Below are 19,483 nucleotides of genomic sequence, written 5' to 3' on the forward strand. Positions count from 1 at the left end.
TTGCTTTAGATCAGTGAAGAAGAATTATTAATTAAGGAAACTGAAACTCCAGAATCTAAAAGAGCAATAGTAGAAAAGTTATTTAATTGAATGAGAACATAAGATGTATGGGGTGGTTGCACAGTAGTGGTCTGAAATGGTGCTGGGAGATTTAACCCAAATTGCTGTCCACTGCCTAATGACGAGGGTAGGAGTTTCCCTGGTGTAGTGTAGGGCAATTCCTAGCAATATGACCTATTCCATAACAGCGGAAGCATCTGATTGTAGTATGATGTGTGTGATTTGGGGTAAGATGATGTGAAATTTAAAGGATGGTTGTGAGGGTGAAGAAACATTAATCATATTAGAATTCTGTGAAGGCACAGCAGAATAATATGACAGATTACTGTAGGTATTAAGAGTATCTGCCTGAACAATGTTATATAGTTGAGCAATAGAGGTTGGAGTGAAAAGGGATTTATTAAGTGTTTAAAAGATGAAGCATAAAATTGAACTATAGACATTAGTTCTTGGGGATGGTCGGCAATAGCTAGAGAGTCACTGTAAGTAATGATCGAATCCAGGTAATCATGGGTGGACTCATCAGGACTTCGGTGTTGTTCACTTAACTCTTGACTAAGATTGAAACAACCTTCATATGGTAGAAAATGATTATGCAGTACAGTTTGAAATTGAATCCAATTTGGAATGTCATTCATATATACTAACAAAAAGCTACTTAAATGAGAAGATGTTTTTGGATAGGGAAGACAAATAAGTTGCTGAAAGGGGGCTAATTCTGGTTTTTAAAACCTTCTAATATGAAATAACCAATTAAGTAACGACTAGGGGTATGTAGCAACAAGTTGGCGTACTTAGATAAGCTGCTGTTTAATAATATGGAAATTAAGCAAATGATTTAATGTACTAACAGAAGATGAAGGCTGAGATGGAGGGAACAGTTTCTGATTGAGACGGTAAATGAAAATCTGAGAATTTTTTGATTGGATCCCCATTTTGGGGTGTAGAAGTAGGTTTCACCTTATCTTTAGGAGGAACATCAAAGTGAGATGGCACAGATAATTCGGTAGTAGTAGGACTTTGCACATCTATGTACATTGCTGGCAATGTGAAATTTTCACGTAGTAAATCATGAATAGGTACATTTGTGTCTAAGAGAGGAAAGGCATCTGAAAAAGTAGCCATAATGAATAGTAAATAAAATGTAAAGAAACCTAACCTCAATTTCTTTTGTACGTAAAAGGGTTTTAAAAAAATGAAATATTCTGCTACTATTAACGTATAGAACTGAATTGAATGCTCTGCTACCAAAATTGAGGCACTATGCTGATGTTTGATATGTCATCTATAGAAAAGTATACGATAGAATAAACGGATAATTCCAGGAATATTCATAAAGAGGGGTTGAAGCATATAATATTTCTAGGCCTTAACCAGAGGGGGATTCATAGATGTACAGAAGATTAAAAGAAATGTTTCAACGAGTATTAAATTTAAATTTATGACAGTGATTAGAGTGTGTTGACGTGGAACAGGAATTTTTTTAAAAACAGAGGTAACAACATTAAGCACCGTAGAACTGTGATACATAAACGATTGAGAAATTAACCTCACCGGGAGGATAAATGTAATCAAACAATGGCTTATTACAAGTAATAATCAAATGGCTAGCACATCTTTAAAGAAAATAATGATTTAAAACTTTAACAATACAAATAATAGAATAACAAGGCTAGGTACCTGAAAATATCAAAGATCGATAAGTAGAGGAATAACCTTTCCTTCTTCAAATATTAGAATGGAACTGACAATTTAAATACAGTACATAGACAATGGACAATTAGTAGGGACCTGAAAAATTAGCATCTATTTTTACCAAAATTAGTATCTATTTACAAAGTTAAAAATAATTGCATGGTATTATTAATTTTAACGATTCCAAGTTTATGAAGTGCAATTACAGTAGAACCTCGATAATTCGAAATCGGTTAATTCAAAATCTTACCTAATTTGAAGCAGCTCTCGTTCCTGGAAACATGAGGTACGGCTTTGCATGTTATTTAAATCGTTTAATTTGAAATACGGATAGTTGGTAATTTGAAGAACAGTGTTGGTCCCGTTACCGAAATTGAGACTTTTAATTCGAACCTACCTTTACATTTTGAAGAAAATAGTATTTTACAGAGTACCGTAATTTAAATTCAAAATTTCTCCGCGACATGAAAGGACACGTCTTCTGGAACGTGCAGGGGTAACTTTGCGCACTTTCACCTACTTTGGCGTGTCTACAGTGTGCTTCATATCTGCTATGTTCTTGCGGAATCATAATTATTTTGTACTCAGCACTTTAAGGAACGCCACATTATCACCTTTAAAGTTAAGAATTTCATTGTTCCGTATTGAAGAATATTACAGTTAAAATTGAAATAATTGATAAAGAGATTCAACCTATTCAATACAAAAGAATAAGAAATGTAGTGAATTACATTCCCATTTAATAACATGTAGAAATGGTACCAGTTTCGACCCTAGTCCAGGTTATCAGCAGCCTATTAAAACATGAAAAACAATGCATAGGAAAAGGAAATAAAAGATCAAGTACACTCCGGATCAGTAGAAGAGGCGATGTAAAAATGAACGGGGGTAGACACTGTAAAACTCAGAAGAAGTAAAATGCAAGTCACTCAAAAATAAACAGTGCGCAATTCTCTGAGCGGCAGCATGGCACACGCAGCGCTAGGCAAAGTCCCACAATGTTTACGAATAGCGGAGAACAGTTAAATGAGCCGGTTTTTAAACACTGTCAGGCACAAAGTCACATCACAATCGAACACATACGAAGAACCATAATCGTGCAGAAGTTGAAGACGAGTAGATCCATTGAAGCAACTTGCCAGCTCCCAGTGATCAGCGCGACACATTCAACATCACAATTAAAATATCAAGGAAGTTTCAACCTTTTCAATACAAAACGTGTTGCATAAGATGTTCACAACATAATATTTATTAAATAGTTAGAACCGGTTTCGACGCTCACTGCGTCATCATCAGCTACAAAAATCACAAATGGGCAAAGTACATGTCATAAAAATTGCATTAATAACTCTTGCATGGCTGAATACAAATGGTAGACTGCTTTTTCTTAAAAGCTAGAAGAACTTGAGTAAAATATGATGATGTGATGTGACACATAAAAACATAGTAGTTTGATGGGCAAGTGTTGTGCATAAAATTGAACTGATGCTTTGAACATAAAAGTCTGAATATGATGATAAAACGATGTGGTAAAAACAAAGTAGTAAAATTGTCCACTCTTCTGTTGTTCAATTCAGGCACATAAGTCCAGGTCCGATGTTATATAGCAATACCAACAAAAAGATTTTGTCGAGGCCGGGACACCTGATGTTGGGCGATTGAATAAGGTTGATCTTCGAATTAGTCTCAGCTCAACAGGGTGGTGAGTCTTTAAAGTAAGGAAAGAAAAACTAAGTTAGTGAAATGGAAGTCTAAATGGAGTCGCAGCCAAGGATGATATGACATTCAACATCAGGCACTGTGGTTTCAAACGCCAAAGTAAAATGGAGAATAGCTTGACGATCCAGTAATTTTCCTCGGTCGCGGGATGGGCCTCCATACGTAATAGCGTTAGGGTCGGAAGAGGACAAGAGTTGACCAAGGGAGGTCGGATAGGACAGATGAAAGTGAGGAGCCTGGCACAAGTAAATGGAAGCAATGCTAGGACTTAGGTAAGGGCCCCATGGTCGCTAACCCATGCTCCCAAGTTTAGAGCTCCTGGGGCCCCTTTTAGTCGCCTCTTATGACAGGCAGGGGATACCGTGGGTGTTATTCTACTGCCCCCACCCTCAGGGGTTAACAGCAGTATCATTTGCTGCCAGTCGTTTCTCAAGATTTCTGCAGACCAGGTGAAAGTTCTGAAGTAGCTCGCACTCTCAGATCAGAGCTAGTTAAGTGTGTGCCTCGAAGTGTACGAAAGTTGTGAATGAGCTGGTTGGTGTTCTCTCTAACCTCTAACTATGGCCCAAGTAATCATCATCATCATCATTGAACATCCTATCCTGAATATAAGATTCTCCTTGAATGCACAGAAACACCCAGTTTTCAGAATTGAAATTTCAGGGAAAGAGCCTCATTGTCTTTGGGGATATAGTTTAATAGACATTTTGCAACCACATGCAGTACTCCACTGCTGGTAATCTTGTCCACTGTCTTTTACCATTTATTACTTATTTTTTACATTTTATTATGAGACTGCTAAGTATATTAGTTTACTAAGCTAACATGCTATGTTTGTAGCTTCATCACGAAGTCTAGAAGAAGCTATACAAGAACAAGATAAGCTCCGTGCAGAATCGACTGCTATACAACAGACCATTGATCTGGCAAAAGAGAAGCTCAACACACATGAGAGGAAGTTGCAGAAGATTCGTGAACGGAAAAATGAACTTGTGGAGGAGCAGTTGAAGGTAACTGAATCACTGTTAACTTGATATTTTTATAGTTTTTTGTTGTGATGGAATAATCTTATGTCACTCTTGATACAAGAGTATAACTTGAGTTATTTAAATTTGTTTGACATTAAGTCTGCAATTGCAAAAGATCCCTGTTGTGAGGAACTACCAACTTCATGATGTCTAATCGCTTTCTTGGTAAAATGTGTTGTAGGACTGTCTTACTGTTATTTTTACTTACAGGAAAGCTGCAGCAGCCTAACATAAAGGTAACCAAACCCCGAGCTGCTGCACAGCCTTTGCCACCAACACTCGTTTAAATGCCTCACTCATTCATTCACACATGTTGGCAGCAAGGACTTAAAGCTGCTTTAATGCTGAGGACCTTTCAACAATATATTTACTATTAAGAGATGAAAGTATATGATTTTCCACCTGTTCAATACAAATTCAAATGTGATATACAATGACTTTTTTTCAATACGGACTAATTATGAAGTTTTTAACATTACAGTGAAACTCGGTTAAGAAGTTCCCGCATAAGAAGTTTTCCCGCCTAAGAAGTGTGATATTCTTGGTCCCTTGATCAGTTGCATTAAGACATATGTATATTTTTCCCGTTTTAAGTGTTCTGTTGTAAATATATTTCCCGCTTAAACAGTTCAGATTTTAGAGCCCCTTGAGATAGAAAACGTCCGCTCAAAGCAGCCCGTGGTTAGAACCCTCCAGTCTCCGCGCAAGTTGCACCCTGTGTTAGACCGTGCGCGCGCTCGCGGTGTGTGTCTGTCTGGTGTCACGGAACATGTGCGGGCCTGCCACGGCCATATGACGTCACGCTATGACAACACGGACAGCAGATGATCACTCTCGACTTGTGGAATCGAATCGAACCCATCAGTCAAAATTTCCACTCACCGTTCCATCTAGCGGAATAAAATCGAACGGGATTCTACGTAAGAAACAAAGTACGCAATGAACGATTTGATAAAACTTTAATGCAGTAATTTGCGGGCCGCGACAGGGTGAAGTCATTAATCGAGGTGGCCTAAACATTAATTAAAAACCGTAAAGTGCATTTGCCCACAACATTACTGTTAACCTACCACAAAACTGAATATTCTAACCTGTCTGATTTTTCATTCCCTTGCTTATTTCCTTCCAGGCATTCTGTCTTACGTTGTTGCAATAATACTTGTGGGCCTTGCCGTAGAGGAAATTACGTTTTTGAAGTAAACTGATAAGATTTTCCGTGTCTATTATTAGTGAGGTGAATAAAAACAACTTCGCGACTCTATGCAGGAAACAGCCGATTTGCCAGCAGCCAGCTGATACACATGCCGCCAAACAGCCGACCGAAAGATCCCGATCGTTTACGAAGTTGAACGAATGTTGATAGCCAACTGGGTGTTGAGGGAGGCACACACAGGCATTGCAATACCACGTGTTGGCATAAAATTGAAAGTTATTTTTAATTTTACCTTTATACGAGCTAAACATTGTATTATCGTGTCACTCATAATTATTACATCGCATTATTAGAACGTAGCACAAGGATGAGGAGACATCAAATAAAATTCTCGCGGGGAAAGAAACTGTTTACGTTTAGATGTGCTAGCGTTGCTACTGCACCTTTATCTCTCCCACGTAATACCCCGGATACATTTCCATGCACTAATTTCTACCAACTTCGAACCTGTGTTTCTTTTCTTCATTACCTATAGCATGAAGGGGATTGAAGCGGGAAAATAAACTCAATACTGGCTTGGCCATGCGGTACTTGTGAAACAGCCAGAAACTACGCCCGTTGCCGTGACAACCAGTAGGAATGCAGGGGCGATTTAGGCCTAGGTTCTAAAAATCTCTTAAGAGTAAGTTGCTAGATTTCCCATTTGCTGCCGTTATCCTTGAAGCAGGTGTCAGGGGTGTGAGGAAGATAGAAAGCACATGTTAACAAACTAGTACACGTCTTGTCTTTGCTTCTTGTAAGCCTAAGCTACGGATTGCCAAGCATAGTGTAGCGTCGTAATTAGTATGAATAGGAGTAGGTGAAGTTACTTGTAGCCTACTTGTAATATCAACGTACAAGCTTTTTAAAAAAAGTGAAAATGAGCGCAACTCAGAGGAAAGAGATCAAGCGAAAGGCACTAACAATAAAAGACAAAGTGGAGATTATAAGGAAAGTGGCGTCATCTACACTTTCTCGTGTTGCTTTGGCAAAGGAGCTGGGGATGCCGCCGTCTACTTTGAACGATATTATAGCGAAGAAAGAAGAGATCTCTGCTTCTGCAGGGAATACTTCAGCAAATTGTAAGGAAGTTAAATCTGAAAAGTACGATGAAATAGAACAAGTTCTGCTAATATGGTTTAAACAGCAGCGAAGTTTAAACATACCTTTCAGTGGGACTATTGTGCAGGAGAAAGCCACATGCAAATTAAGGGTACCTTTTACCGCGTCGAGCGGGTGGCTGGAACGCTTTAAAAATCGAGCCGGCATCGTTTACAAAGCCGGCCCCGTGGTGTAGGGGTAGCGTGCCTGCCTCTTACACGGAGGCCCCGGGTTCGATTCCCGGCCAGGACTGGGATTTTAACCTGGACCTGGTTCGAGGTCCACTCAGCCTACGTGATTAGAATTGAGAAACTATCTGACGGTGAGATATCGGCCCCGGTCTAGAAAGCCAAGAATAACGGCCGAGAGGATTCGTCGTGCTGACCACACGGCACCTCGTAATCTGCAGGCCTTCGGGCTGAGCAGCGGTCGCTTGGTAGGCCAAGGCCCTTCAAGGGCTGTAGTGCCATGGGGTTTTTGGTTTTCGCTTACAAAACAATTTGTTGCGAAGCAGAGAGTGTAAGTTCGCAGGGAAGGGAAGTGTGGAAGGACATGGTTCTGCCTGCTAAAATAATCAAACCTTGCAACGTTTTTATATAACTTAATATGTTCCCTTCTCTTATCAAATATATTTATAATATGGTATGTTCAATTATTTTACTTTATCTCTAAAAATATTGTCATGATAATCGAATTTTTATATTGTGGCTTTCTGTAAGCAGCTCTTATATATCGGCCTATTTCGGTATTGTTCACAAACAAGGAAATCTGTTGGCTGTGTGTTTCACATGTATTTCAAAGTACAGAATAAGTTTTTGGGCATTACCCCTTTTAAGAAGTTTCCTGCTTAAGAAGTTTTTTTTTTTGCAGTCCCTTGAAAAACTTCTTAACAGAGTTTCACTGTATATATATTTACTGCCAGGTTAAAGAAACCCTTTTCAGGAGAAAATTCTGGCATTGTATCGTCTGTTAAAATGTTAGCAGTGGAAATGATGTTAAACAAATTGCCCTGACCCCATGTGGGTGGGGGATGCAGACAAAGAATACACCCATGGTATCCGCTGCCTGTCATAAGAGCCGGCTAAAAGGGGCGACCAAGGGATGATCAAATTAGAACCATGAGACTACTTGTAATTAGTACCATCACGCGGGGAACACCATGGGTCGCCTTCCCTTGCGAGTAGTACCACTATGTTAGGTGCACAATAGGTTTGTGATTAGTAGCAACAGAGTGTGAATCAGGATGGGATTTAGCTGCGCGGACCAACCCTCCCGTCTCACACACTCTCAGTGGTGGTGTCGACCGGTCCAGCTCCACCGGGGTGAAGCTCTTTTCAGGAGACGCGGCGGCGGCCGTGGCCGCACGAACCGCGACACTCCCACCCTCCAAACGCAATGTCGCGTTCAGTTTTAGCAACCGACCCTCAGCCAGGCGTGGTCCGGGAACGGAATCCATGGACCGCAATGTGCGTTCGAAATGTCGATGTTCATGTATCCTGCAGTTCACATGTCGACGCGCAATTTGCTGCGTTCTTCATCGACCCACGAGCCGAGTGATCCACCGTTCAGGGTTGTTTTTTTTTCATTTTTCGATCGTTCTCTCCACGGTGAGTGGAGGAGAAGCAATCATTTTCATGGGTTTCTTGTCACAGAGCTAAGAAGTGTTTCGAGCATGGGCGTGGCGTTCATTTAAAACCTTCCCGCCGGGCCGAAGCCGCGACGGGTACCCTCCACTGAGCGAGGAGGTAGGTACCCAATGCCGAACGTCTGCGTCGTGGGAGACGCGGACCGCGACACTCCCCCTGTCGGCGACGGCCCCGTGATTAGTACCATTATGTGAGAAACGCCACAAGTCTGGGCGTTGCCTGTGATTAATACCACTATATGAGCGACACCGTGGGTCTGCTTTGCCTATGATTAGTACCCACTATGTGAGGAACACCATGGGTTTGCGTTGCCTGTAACTGGTGCCACAATGTGAGAAACACCATGGGTTTGCGTTGCCTGTAACTGGCGCCACAATGTGAGAAATACCATAGGTCTGCGTTACATGCGCGTATTACATTACCTGTGAATAGTACCATAATGTTTGCAATACCTCGAGTCTACACTACTTTTGATTAGTACTGCAGCATGACAAATACCATAGTTCTACTTTACCAGCGATAATCACCATTATGAGGGGTCGATGACCTGGATTTTGGACACCTGGAGACAACAAGCATCATCGATTCAGGATTGTGCTTTAGAAGCAGTCCCGTGATCAGTAATACTATTGCTTTACGATAGTTTCTGGGAATGTGGGGCATTGTGGGTCGGATCCACTGATTGTTTTAAATTTATATTCACCCATTCATTCTTCGTCATCACGTTTTTAACTCTGGTCAGTGGATGATTTTGGATTTTTTAAATTGTCATTACATTTTGTCTCATTTTGTACCATTAGGGGCCGATGACCTAGATGTTAGGCCCCTTTAAACAACAAGCATCATCATCGTCATTGAATTGCCTTGAAAATGTTGTGATTTGTAGTTACAGTAGAACCTCATAATCCAAAATCAGTTAATTCAAAATCCTGCCTAATTCGAAAAACCTCTCATTCCCAGAAACATGAGGTATGGTTTTGCATGTTATTTAAATTGTTTAATTCGAAATGCGGATAATTCGTCATTCGAAGAACAATGTCGGTCCCATTACCGATATTCAGACTTAATTTAAAATTGTCTTTACATATTTTAAATTAGTATTTTGCAGAGTAATTTAAATTCAAAATTTCTCCGCATCACAATAGAACGCGCCTTCCGGGGTAGCTTTCCGCACTTTCACTTTCAATCACTTCAGTATGTCTACACTGTATTTTAGTTTATTGTTAGTTATGGTATTTTAATGTAGGGTACACGCGTTCGCTTCTGTGTTGCGCGTCAGTTTTCTTCGAAGATGCTGAAAAGAAGGTAAAATTTATAAGGGAGGTAGACAAAGTATAAAGATCAAAAACTGAAATACCTAAAGAATTTGGAATTCCTGTGTCAACACTTTCAACATTTTTTTTTTTAAATCCTGAGTGCATAGAAGTTCAAGAAATGTAGGGTGCAAATATGCAAAGCGAATGCACATTTGAGGAGCTTAACACTCCGATTTGGATGTGGAATTGATCGCGTGGCTTCGGCATGTTCATGCGAACAATATCCCCATAGTTGGCAAGTTTACTAAGGGAATTTTGAATGAACTGGTGTTAATGATGGGACTGGAGTTGTCCAGATGGGTAGCTTCAGCATTTTAGGAACGACACAATAGCACATAGCAACCCATGTGCACAGGAGCAGAATTTGTTACCACTGGTGCTGCCTGTTGTTGGCGAGAAAGCATGGAGTATTGTTAATGCCAATGAAACTACATTGTTTTTTAATACTGAACCCAAACGGAATTATGAAGTTAAAGAAGAGAATTGCCATGGCGGGGAATCGTACAAAGATAGGGTCACTGTCCTGTATTGCAGTGCAGATGGAAGCGAGACACTTCCCCCCTTGTCATAGAAAAGTTCAATAAGCCACAATGTTTTAAGGGCATGGGGCATGTCCATGTAAGTAAAAGGCATCTAAAAATGCATACAGTACAGTAATGCAATTAATAAAGCACTTGCATAGGGGAGCCAGCATAGATTTCTCCTCGTCTTTGAATCGCGTTTTCTTCTTTTCATTTTTCTTTTTTTTTTTTTTCCCCTGTTGTGAGGTTATGTTTGCCAGTGAGTTATACAAGTACAATATTTGATAAATAGTTTTTCTCTGGCATTTGAAACGTTTAAACTGTGAATCAAGGTGATTGCATGGATTAATGAATTGTAGAAAATTTTTGACGTGGCAAGTGTTGGCATTTCTGAATTATGAGTTGGTTGCAGTTAATTTGAAAGAACCCACAGGGTGATGATGATGTGGATATAGAGAATGTTCTAGAAACATGGAGATTGTATTGCCAGAATCTGTACAGTGAGCAATGTAATGCACAAGACCAAGTGAAGATAGACAAACAGTCAGATCTTGATCCTAACATCCTCATCCTCCAAGATGAAGTAGAAATGGCTTTGAAAATGCTGAAAACTGGAAAAGCGTGTGGACCTGATGGAATAAGTGCAGAAGTCTTGAAAGCTACAGGCGATGCTGGAATTGAAATGCTGTTGAAAATCTGCCAAGCAATATGGAATTCTAGAAGCTGGCCCGAGGAATGGGTACAGTCAATCTTTGTCCCAATCCACAAGAAAGGACCGAGGAAAAAATGTGGAAATTATCGCTTAATTGCTTTGATTTCACATACCAATAAAGTCATGCTTCATATCCTGCATAAGAGACTCCGGGCATTCCTAGAGTATCAAATTCCTGAAGTCCAGACTGGATTCATGAAAGGAAAAGGCACTTGCGAACAGATCTTAAGCCTAAGATAAATCATAGAAAAGGCTAGAGAATTCAATGTCCTGGTATACCTGTGCTTTATTGACTACCAAAAGGCCTTCGATACCATCAAATGGAACCATCTTTGGAAAATCTTGGATGATATGGGTTTGCCGCTCCATTTGATCTCCTCAAGTCTTTGTATAAGGAAAATACAGCCACTGTGAAGATTCAAAACAAACAGTCACAGTAGTTTATATGAGGGCTGGAGTCCATCAGGGATGTATCCTGTCACCGTTACTTTACAATCTCTATGGTGAATATGCAATGAGAAGTGCATTAAATGACTGGGACAAAGGATTTTCCATTGGGGGGGTGCAAGATCAGCATCTTGAGATTTGCTGATGACACCACCTTGATAGCATCATCTGAAGAGGAGTTGACAGAGCTGATCAAGAGAGTGGAGGAAGCAAGCTAGAAATTGGATTACGCCTAAATCGACAGAAAACCAAAGTCATGATTGTTGATCGTAAGAACAACAGCCTACATATCCAGCAGATTGGAGATTGTGAAGCTGTACATCAGTATGCATATCTAGGCTCCTTACTATCCAATTCTGGTGGTTCCAAAGATGAAATAAAGCGAAGAATTGAAATAGCAAAGGTAGCAATGATCCGTCTGCAGAAGATCTGGAAAGATAATAACATCACCATCAATACAAAACTCGTTGAATCTCTAGTCTTCTCAGTCTTCTTGTATGGCGCAGAGACGTGGACCATCCTCAAACGTGATCGTTAACGGTTATAAAGCTTTGAAATGTGGTGCTGGAGGGAAATGTTGAGGATGCCTTGAACAGCTCATCGCACGAACACATCAGTCCTAAAGCAACTTCAGATAAAAGTACGTCTATCATGTAAGGTCTCTCAGCAGATCGTACACTACTTTGGACATATAATGCGCCGAGATGGTAGTCTTCAAAAGTTGATTGTTGAGGGCAAAGTCCAGGGAATCAGACAACGAGGACGAGTACCAAGACGATGGATTGACGTGGTGAACGGCCCCCTACAGAGTTCTCTCAGAGTAACCCCATTGAAAACTTTAGATAGGGAAGAATGGCGGAGTATGGTTCATCGGCTAGATGGCTGAATATTATGATAGTCAATATACCTCAGTCATGAGGCAAAACGAAGAAGAAGAAGAAGAAGAAGAATTTCAAAGTCCAATTTTTGGGTCTCAAGTACTTTGAATTAACGAAGTTTCGCTGTAGGTGTAAGGGTTCATAAAATGGTATTCATCTATTCTGGTTGACACCTGTTCATTTTGACTGACAGGTCTTTTCCTCTTCCCCAACACCTGTTGGAGGAATGTCGTGGTTTTCAAATTGCAGAATTTGGAGCCTATAAGAGACCACTTTAACAATAACTCATTTCATTTGAGTTTTCAAATGGAATAGATTTTGTGTTTCATGAAAGCTCTATAATTACAGATACAAGGTGGAGCTCAGCAGCTGAAACAGGCAGAAGAACGTCTTATTGAACTGCAGTCTACTGAAGCATTGATGGAGGAAGAGATTGATGAATTAAAAACTAAGCTTTCCACTGCAAGAACAAATTTTAATGATACTACAAATAGCTGGAATGAGTTAAGGAAGAAAAATAGGATGAGATTGGATAGAGAACGCAACACTGTGAGTACTTGCTTGTAAATTACAGTTCTCCTGCTCCACTGGAGGTTTATAATTTTTTATTTAACTTTTTCTGTTTTTAATGCATATGTGGTCAGAACATTTCTTCTGAAAAATGAATAGTTGATGATTTATAATGAAAATGTTTGGTTTTCAGGTTCTGGATATTCAGAAGAGATACGATGAAGTACGCAAATGGCATGTTGCTATCCTGGACTATGAACGTAGAGGTGTATCCGACAAGTTGGTTGCTTGTCGTGAGAATTTCAAGAGACTGAGTGAAGAGAGGGATAAGGTTAGAGAGAGACAGAAAGAACAAAGTGCTCAGATAGACACCCTGAAAAGTTACCTGACTGGACAGCAGGTGTGTAGCTTTTAACCTAATTTTTTTAGGGTTTAAGAAATATAATTTTAGCTTTCTGATCTTGGTTTGTGCATATGAAGTTAGGCTGTAAATAGAAAGAATACAGCGTGTAAATCAACCTAAAGGTTGCCTATTTCATAACATCCCCACCGCATTTCTTCCTTGACTGAACATTCCTTTTCTATTCTACGTATTTTTTTCATTTTATTTACCACTGGTCTGCATTTAGGACATCACCCAGGTGGCATATTCCTTACCTAGTCTTTTTGTTAATGATTTCAAAGATGTTTGAAGTTTACCAAACACCTTTTGTCTGTACTTTATGGAGGTGGGAGTCTTTTTATCCTAACTGTGTACTGGTGGCTGTGTTACAGGTTCGTCAGCGTGAACTGGAGGATAATCTCAAATTACTGGAGCTGCAGGCTAAGGAAGTAGATTTGAGTGAACGAGTTGATCAGTTAAATACACGCATAGGAGGACTAAATTTTGAATCCTTGCTCTCTGAGAAGAAGAAACTTCAAGCTGAAAATGATAAAATAGCGATGGAGGTTTGTTACTTTTTTAAAAGTATTGCAGAGTTCCTAGTCACCTCATGCTGGCTTGATGTTTGACTGGGAATCTTCAGTCATACATTTGACAGTCACTAGAAAAGCATTTTTCTTGTATGGTTAGATTGGCTCTCTTCATCGAAAAATATATATCAAATTCAGTACTTGAGTATCATTTTTCTTTTTTTAATGACTCTTCAGTTTTCCAGTGTTTACCTGACTCTTATACATGTGTATTCAGGCTCAGTAATATAGTCTGCTGCCTTGCAGTGAGGCAGGGGACTGCCAAAGGCTGAAGGCGCGTTTTCCAAGGTGTGATTGTAGCTGCACGGCGACAGCAGTCTCCACCTCCGTGCATACGCAGTATGAGGTTGGTCTGCGACTCGCGGCGATTGCGGCTTGAGCCACCACACTGGTGCAGTGAGCAGTGCTGGCGGCCGCAGTCGCTGCGACAGTTGATGTAAGTATCTGTTGTGTAGTAGTTAATTATTAACTTCAGGTACGACGTCGAAGCAACGAAAAGTTCAGGGAGTGTTCAGTCTTTCGCATGATATAGGTCCTTGCCACTGGAAGTTTCATGTCTATTATGACCATAGATTTACTAATAATAATGGCGTTTGGTACCCATGACGGAGGTGGGGAGTGTTGAAGATGAATGGAAAAGATTTAAGGAAGCATTGGTTGGATGTGCAGGAAAGGTATGTGGTAGAACATTAGGAAATGTGAAGGACAAAGAGACACTGGTGGAATGATAGGGTAAAGATTAAAGTGAAGGAAAAGAAAATGGTATGGAAAGCATGGAAAACATCTAAGACTGAAGTAGAAGAAAAGACCAAGAAAGTAGTGGACGAAGAAAAGAGAAAGAGCTGGGCCTTATTCACACAGAAATTGAGAGATGATATGCAGGGCAGCAAGAAATTACTGTATGGTATCTTAAGAAACAAAAAGAGAAATCAAGTAAACACCAGATTTGTGAAGGATGAAGACAGCGTAATATTAACAAAGCCAGAAGAAATAAGGAATAGATGGAGAGAGTATTTCCAGAAGTTGCTGAACGTAAGAACTGATGACAGTCATCCAATGGATGACCAGGAAAGGCAATTAGTTGATGAAGAAATGGATAAAGAAATTACAATGAATGAAATTGAAATGGCAGTAAGAAAGATGAAGAATGGAAAAACTGCTGGAATAGATGAAATTTCAGTGGAGATGATAAAGGCAGCTGGAGTGGTACGCCTGCAGTGGATATATCGAGTTCTCAGGATTGTTTGGGAGAATAAGGAGGTCCCTGATGATTGGAAAAAAGGAATAATTATCCCAAATTTCAAGAAAGGTGATAAAGTTTTGAAGAACTACAGGGGAATTACTCTAATATCCCATATTGCTAAGATAATGGAGAGGATACTGGAAAGTAGGATAAGGTTGAGGGTTGAGAATCAGATACTGGAAAATCAGTTTGGTTTCAGAAGTGGAAGGTCAACAATAGAGCCCATTTTTATTATAAGACAGCTAATGGAAAAGCAATGGGAGTACGGGAATGATATGGTGATGACATTCATTGACATTGAAAAGGCATATGACATTGTCCCCAAGACTAAAGTTTGGGACAGTCTGGTGCAAAAAGAAATTGGACAGGGATTAATAAAAATGATCATGGCAATGTACAAGGAATGTTGTAGTTGCGTGCAAACACAAGTTGGCAGGACAAGTTGGTTCAAAATAACTAGTGGGCTGAGACAGGGAAGTGTTCTATCACCAATCCTGTTTACAATAGTAATGGATGACATCATGAGAACAGCAAAAGCAGAATATGGAGGAAGAGAAATGAACATGTTGTTATTTGCAGATGATATTGTGATTTGGGGAGAAGACGATAGGAAGGTTCAAGAACAGTTGGATGTGGTGAATGGGAAAATAGAAGAATGTGGGTTGAAAATAAGTGTAGAGAAGAGTAAAACTCTTGTTATGACTAGAGGGGAGAAAGAAGGGAAAGGTCAAATTAAATTTGCAGACAAGCCCCTGGAAGTAGTGGAAATTTTTAATTACCTGGGGAGTGAATTAATGGAGAATGCTCGACTGGATGTTGAGATTAGCACGAGGATTCAAGCTGGAAGTTGTTTCTATCATAGTGTAAGAAACATGTTATGGGACAAAGATGTGCCAATGGAAGCAAAGGAAAATATGTACAAGATGTATTATGTACCCATAACAACTTACGGAGCAGAAACTTGGACAATGACAAAGAAGGATGAGAGTCGAATACAGGCAGCCGAAATGAAGTTCTTGAGGAGTATGATACAGAAGAGTAGAAGAGACAAAATAAGGAATGAGAAAATCGGGGAAGAAATTGGAGTGGAAAAAATGAATGATAGAATAGAGAAGAGCCGACTAAGATGGTTTGGGCACATAAAGCGAATGAGTGACGAAAGAATACCAAAAAAGGTGATGGAAATGCAAATCCAAGGAAGGAGAGGCCATGGACGACCACGATTGAGATGGAAGGATACCATCCAACGCAGCATTATAGAAAGAAACTTGGACTGGGACACAGTGTTGGAGGAGGAGTGTTGGAAAGACCGAAGAAAGTGGAGAGGAACCATATTTGCCCCTACCCGGCTACAGCTGGATAAAGGGAAATGATGATGATGAATGGCGTTTGGCCTCTGGAGAGGCCTCATGCAGGTCTTTTGATTTGACGCCCGTAGGCGACCTGCGCGTCTTGATGAGGATGATATGATGATGAAATCTGCACATATACCCAGTCCTCGTGCCAGGGGAATTAACCCGTTATGGTTAAAATTCCCGACCCTGCCGGGAATCGAACCCGAGGTCCCTGTGACCAAAGGCCAGCACACTAACCATTTAGTCATGGAGCCTCCCTGAAGATGGTTTTCCGTGGTTTTCCATTTTTACACCAGGCAAATGCTGGGGCTGTACCTTAATTGAGGCCACAGCCGCTTTCTTCCCACTCCTAGCCTTTCCCTGTCCCATTGTCGCCATAAGACCTATCTGTGTCGTGCGACGTGAAGCAACTAGCAAAAAAAAAAAAAAGTCATGGAGCCGGACATAGATTTACTGATCATTATGTCTTACAGTAAAAACATTTATTCAGCTGAGCTAAAGATTGTTAAAATAAGATTAAAATGTCCGTTTCTCAGCTGGGCTGATGGGCTTCTTGTACCGATTGCATGGGGCTTTCAAAATTTCACTTTTTGTAAGTTCGAGAATATAACTAAAGTGACTAACGCTGGGCGAGTTGGCCGTGCGGTTACGGTCGCGCAACTCTGAGCTTGCATCCGGGAGACAGAGGGTTTGAATCCCGCTGTCAGCAGCCCTGAAGATGGTTTTCCGTGGTTTCCCATTTTTACACCAGGCAAATGCTGGGGCTGTACCTTAATTAAGGCAACGGCCGTTTCCTTTCCACTCCTAGGCCTTCCCTATCCCATCGTTGCTGTAAGACCTATCTGCGTCGGTGCGACGTGTAGCAAATAGCATATAAACTGACTAACACTCAGTTTGAAATACTCCATGAACTTTGTCTCATCACTTAAAAGATGCCTGTTAATTAAAATATTATAGCATCCTTCCTCATAGTGCGATGCAAATATACTGTTTTGACTTTCCTTCTTTTCGTGCTGAGATACCACATAAACAATATTTCGTCTTCTTATTATTATTCCATTAAAATGTCAAGGAAAGCCTTGCCTCTAACGAAATTGCCCATGCTCTCATACATTTCTGACAGACTGGACTGCGCGACTGGCAGCTGGAATCATGTTTAAGAAAACACCCCACGTGCCCGTCGCTTGAGGCTGCTGTCGCCTACGTAGATGGCAACCCCAGTCGTGCGGCTCTGGCCGCCATGGCGGCTGCAGTCGCACCTTGGAAAATGTACTTTAAGGGAGACCACGCTGAAAGAAAATCCTCTAATACTTTAGGCCTAGCAAGTCAGTACAGGAGTACAATGCAGTTGCTTTCAAAATGAAAACGAGCATCGGAAAGAAAAATATTCTGAATGTTGACAATACTTCACGTTCTCTTGGAACTGATGACGATGTCATGTCCGATGTTCATTCAAGATGCACGAGAAGAACTGACCAAAGAAACAAGCTTCGGATTGGAACCTTAAACGCTATGACTCTAACAGGAAAATGTAATTAAATCACGGATTTAATGAACCGTAGACATATTCACATCCTACAGCTAAGTGAAACCGAATGGAAATGTTGCAACACAAGAATATTATTGAATGGATATAAATTATACTGGAGTGGTAAATATGCAGTGGCAAGGAATGGAGTTGGTTTTATACTCCATAAAGACATTGATAGTGTAACAGACATCTCATTCATCAAGGATAGATTAATCAAAGCTAAAATATGTCTAAATGGAGAAACCCAAACTGTGATCCATGTTTATGCTCCCCAGCAGGGTTGTAGTGATGACCAAAAAGCAAGCTTCCTGGAAAAACTAGAGGACTTCGTTGATGAAGAGAACATAATGATAATTGGGGATTTTAATGCCCAAGTACGAACTGATAGGTCAGGTTATGAAGGAATTATTGGTCCATATGGATTTGGTAATAGAAATAAGGAGGTGAACTTCTGCTTGATCTATGTATACAAAACGAACTTCTGGTGAAGAACTCCTGGTTTCAGAAATGGGATAGCCACAAGATAACGAAGTATAGCTGGGATGGTCAGTACAGATCAGTGATAGACCTTGTTGTCACAGATAGGCCAAACGGTGAAAAAGTGCATGATGTAAAAGTGATACCTAGTGAGAGCCTTGATAGTGACCATAGACTCCTCATTGCAGGCCTAAGAGTCACCAAACTTATTATTAAAGTAAACAAAAAGAAAATCACAAATTAAAGACTGGAAATTGAAAGATTTGGAAGTCAAACAGCAGTTTCAAGAGGAAATCGGAGCTAAAATACCAATAACAAGACACAAAGAAAAGTAATGAAGAATGGAATGATTTTAAGGCAAATCTGGTTGCCACATCATCTGCAAACACCAGAGCAGATAAAATGTGGAAGAACAAGCAAAAGAGTTAGAGAGAAAAGAACAACTTGTTGGAATGATAAAGTGATAGAAGCCATAATGAAAAGGAATAAAGCCAAAAAATCTCTTGATGTGGTTAAGTCTGATAGAAGAATCAACAACGACCGAATAGACAACAATAAATTGGAAGAGATGGCAAAAGAATATAGATACAGAAAGTTGGAAGTCAAGAGAATTGTACGGGAAGAAAAAGAGAAAAGTTGGGAAGAATTTACAACTAAACTGGAAGAACGATATATGGAATAGTAAAATGTAAAAGATCAGTTAAAAAAGCAATTACAGCTCTGGAGATGGCAGATGGGAATATAGTTCGCAATATGAAAGATATCACGGATACAATGGGGCAGTATTTTGACAAGCTCCTAAATGGCCCTAAGAAGATCTCTGTTGAGGATGTACGACAGAAAACAATAGAGGAAGGTATCCCAATTACATGGACAGAAGTAGAGCAAGCTCTCCATAAGGTGAGAAGTGGTAAGTCAGCAGGAACTGATGAAGTTACAGCTGACATGTTTAAAGCTGCTGGCCCACCAGGAATACATTTTCTGTATAGAGTTCTCAGAACAGTATGGAAGGATAACGAAATACCTGAAGATTGGATAAAAGAGGTGATAGTTCCTATCTTTAAGAAAGGGAGTAAAAGG

The 19,483-nt window shown here is 40.2% G+C and overlaps 1 protein-coding gene and 1 non-coding gene across 2 annotated transcripts in view; one reads left to right on the forward strand and one right to left on the reverse strand.

The window, feature by feature from the left end:
- rad50 (DNA repair protein rad50) overlaps positions 1 to 19,483 on the forward strand; it is a 266,867-nt gene that overhangs the window by 187,295 nt on the left and 60,089 nt on the right. Inside the window, exons 19-22 of the mRNA XM_067142492.2 lie at positions 4,315 to 4,484; positions 12,664 to 12,864; positions 13,019 to 13,225; positions 13,600 to 13,773. Coding sequence (XP_066998593.2) covers positions 4,315 to 4,484; positions 12,664 to 12,864; positions 13,019 to 13,225; positions 13,600 to 13,773 — 752 coding nt within the window. The remainder of the gene's footprint in view (positions 1 to 4,314; positions 4,485 to 12,663; positions 12,865 to 13,018; positions 13,226 to 13,599; positions 13,774 to 19,483) is intronic.
- On the reverse strand, positions 8,214 to 8,368 carry LOC137499055 (5.8S ribosomal RNA). Its single transcript, XR_011017996.1, has one exon. It is a non-coding gene; the product is annotated as a 5.8S ribosomal RNA (ribosomal RNA).

Source organism: Anabrus simplex, chromosome 3 (assembly GCF_040414725.1).
Source record: "Anabrus simplex isolate iqAnaSimp1 chromosome 3, ASM4041472v1, whole genome shotgun sequence".
Classification (NCBI taxonomy): Eukaryota; Metazoa; Arthropoda; class Insecta; order Orthoptera; family Tettigoniidae; genus Anabrus; species Anabrus simplex.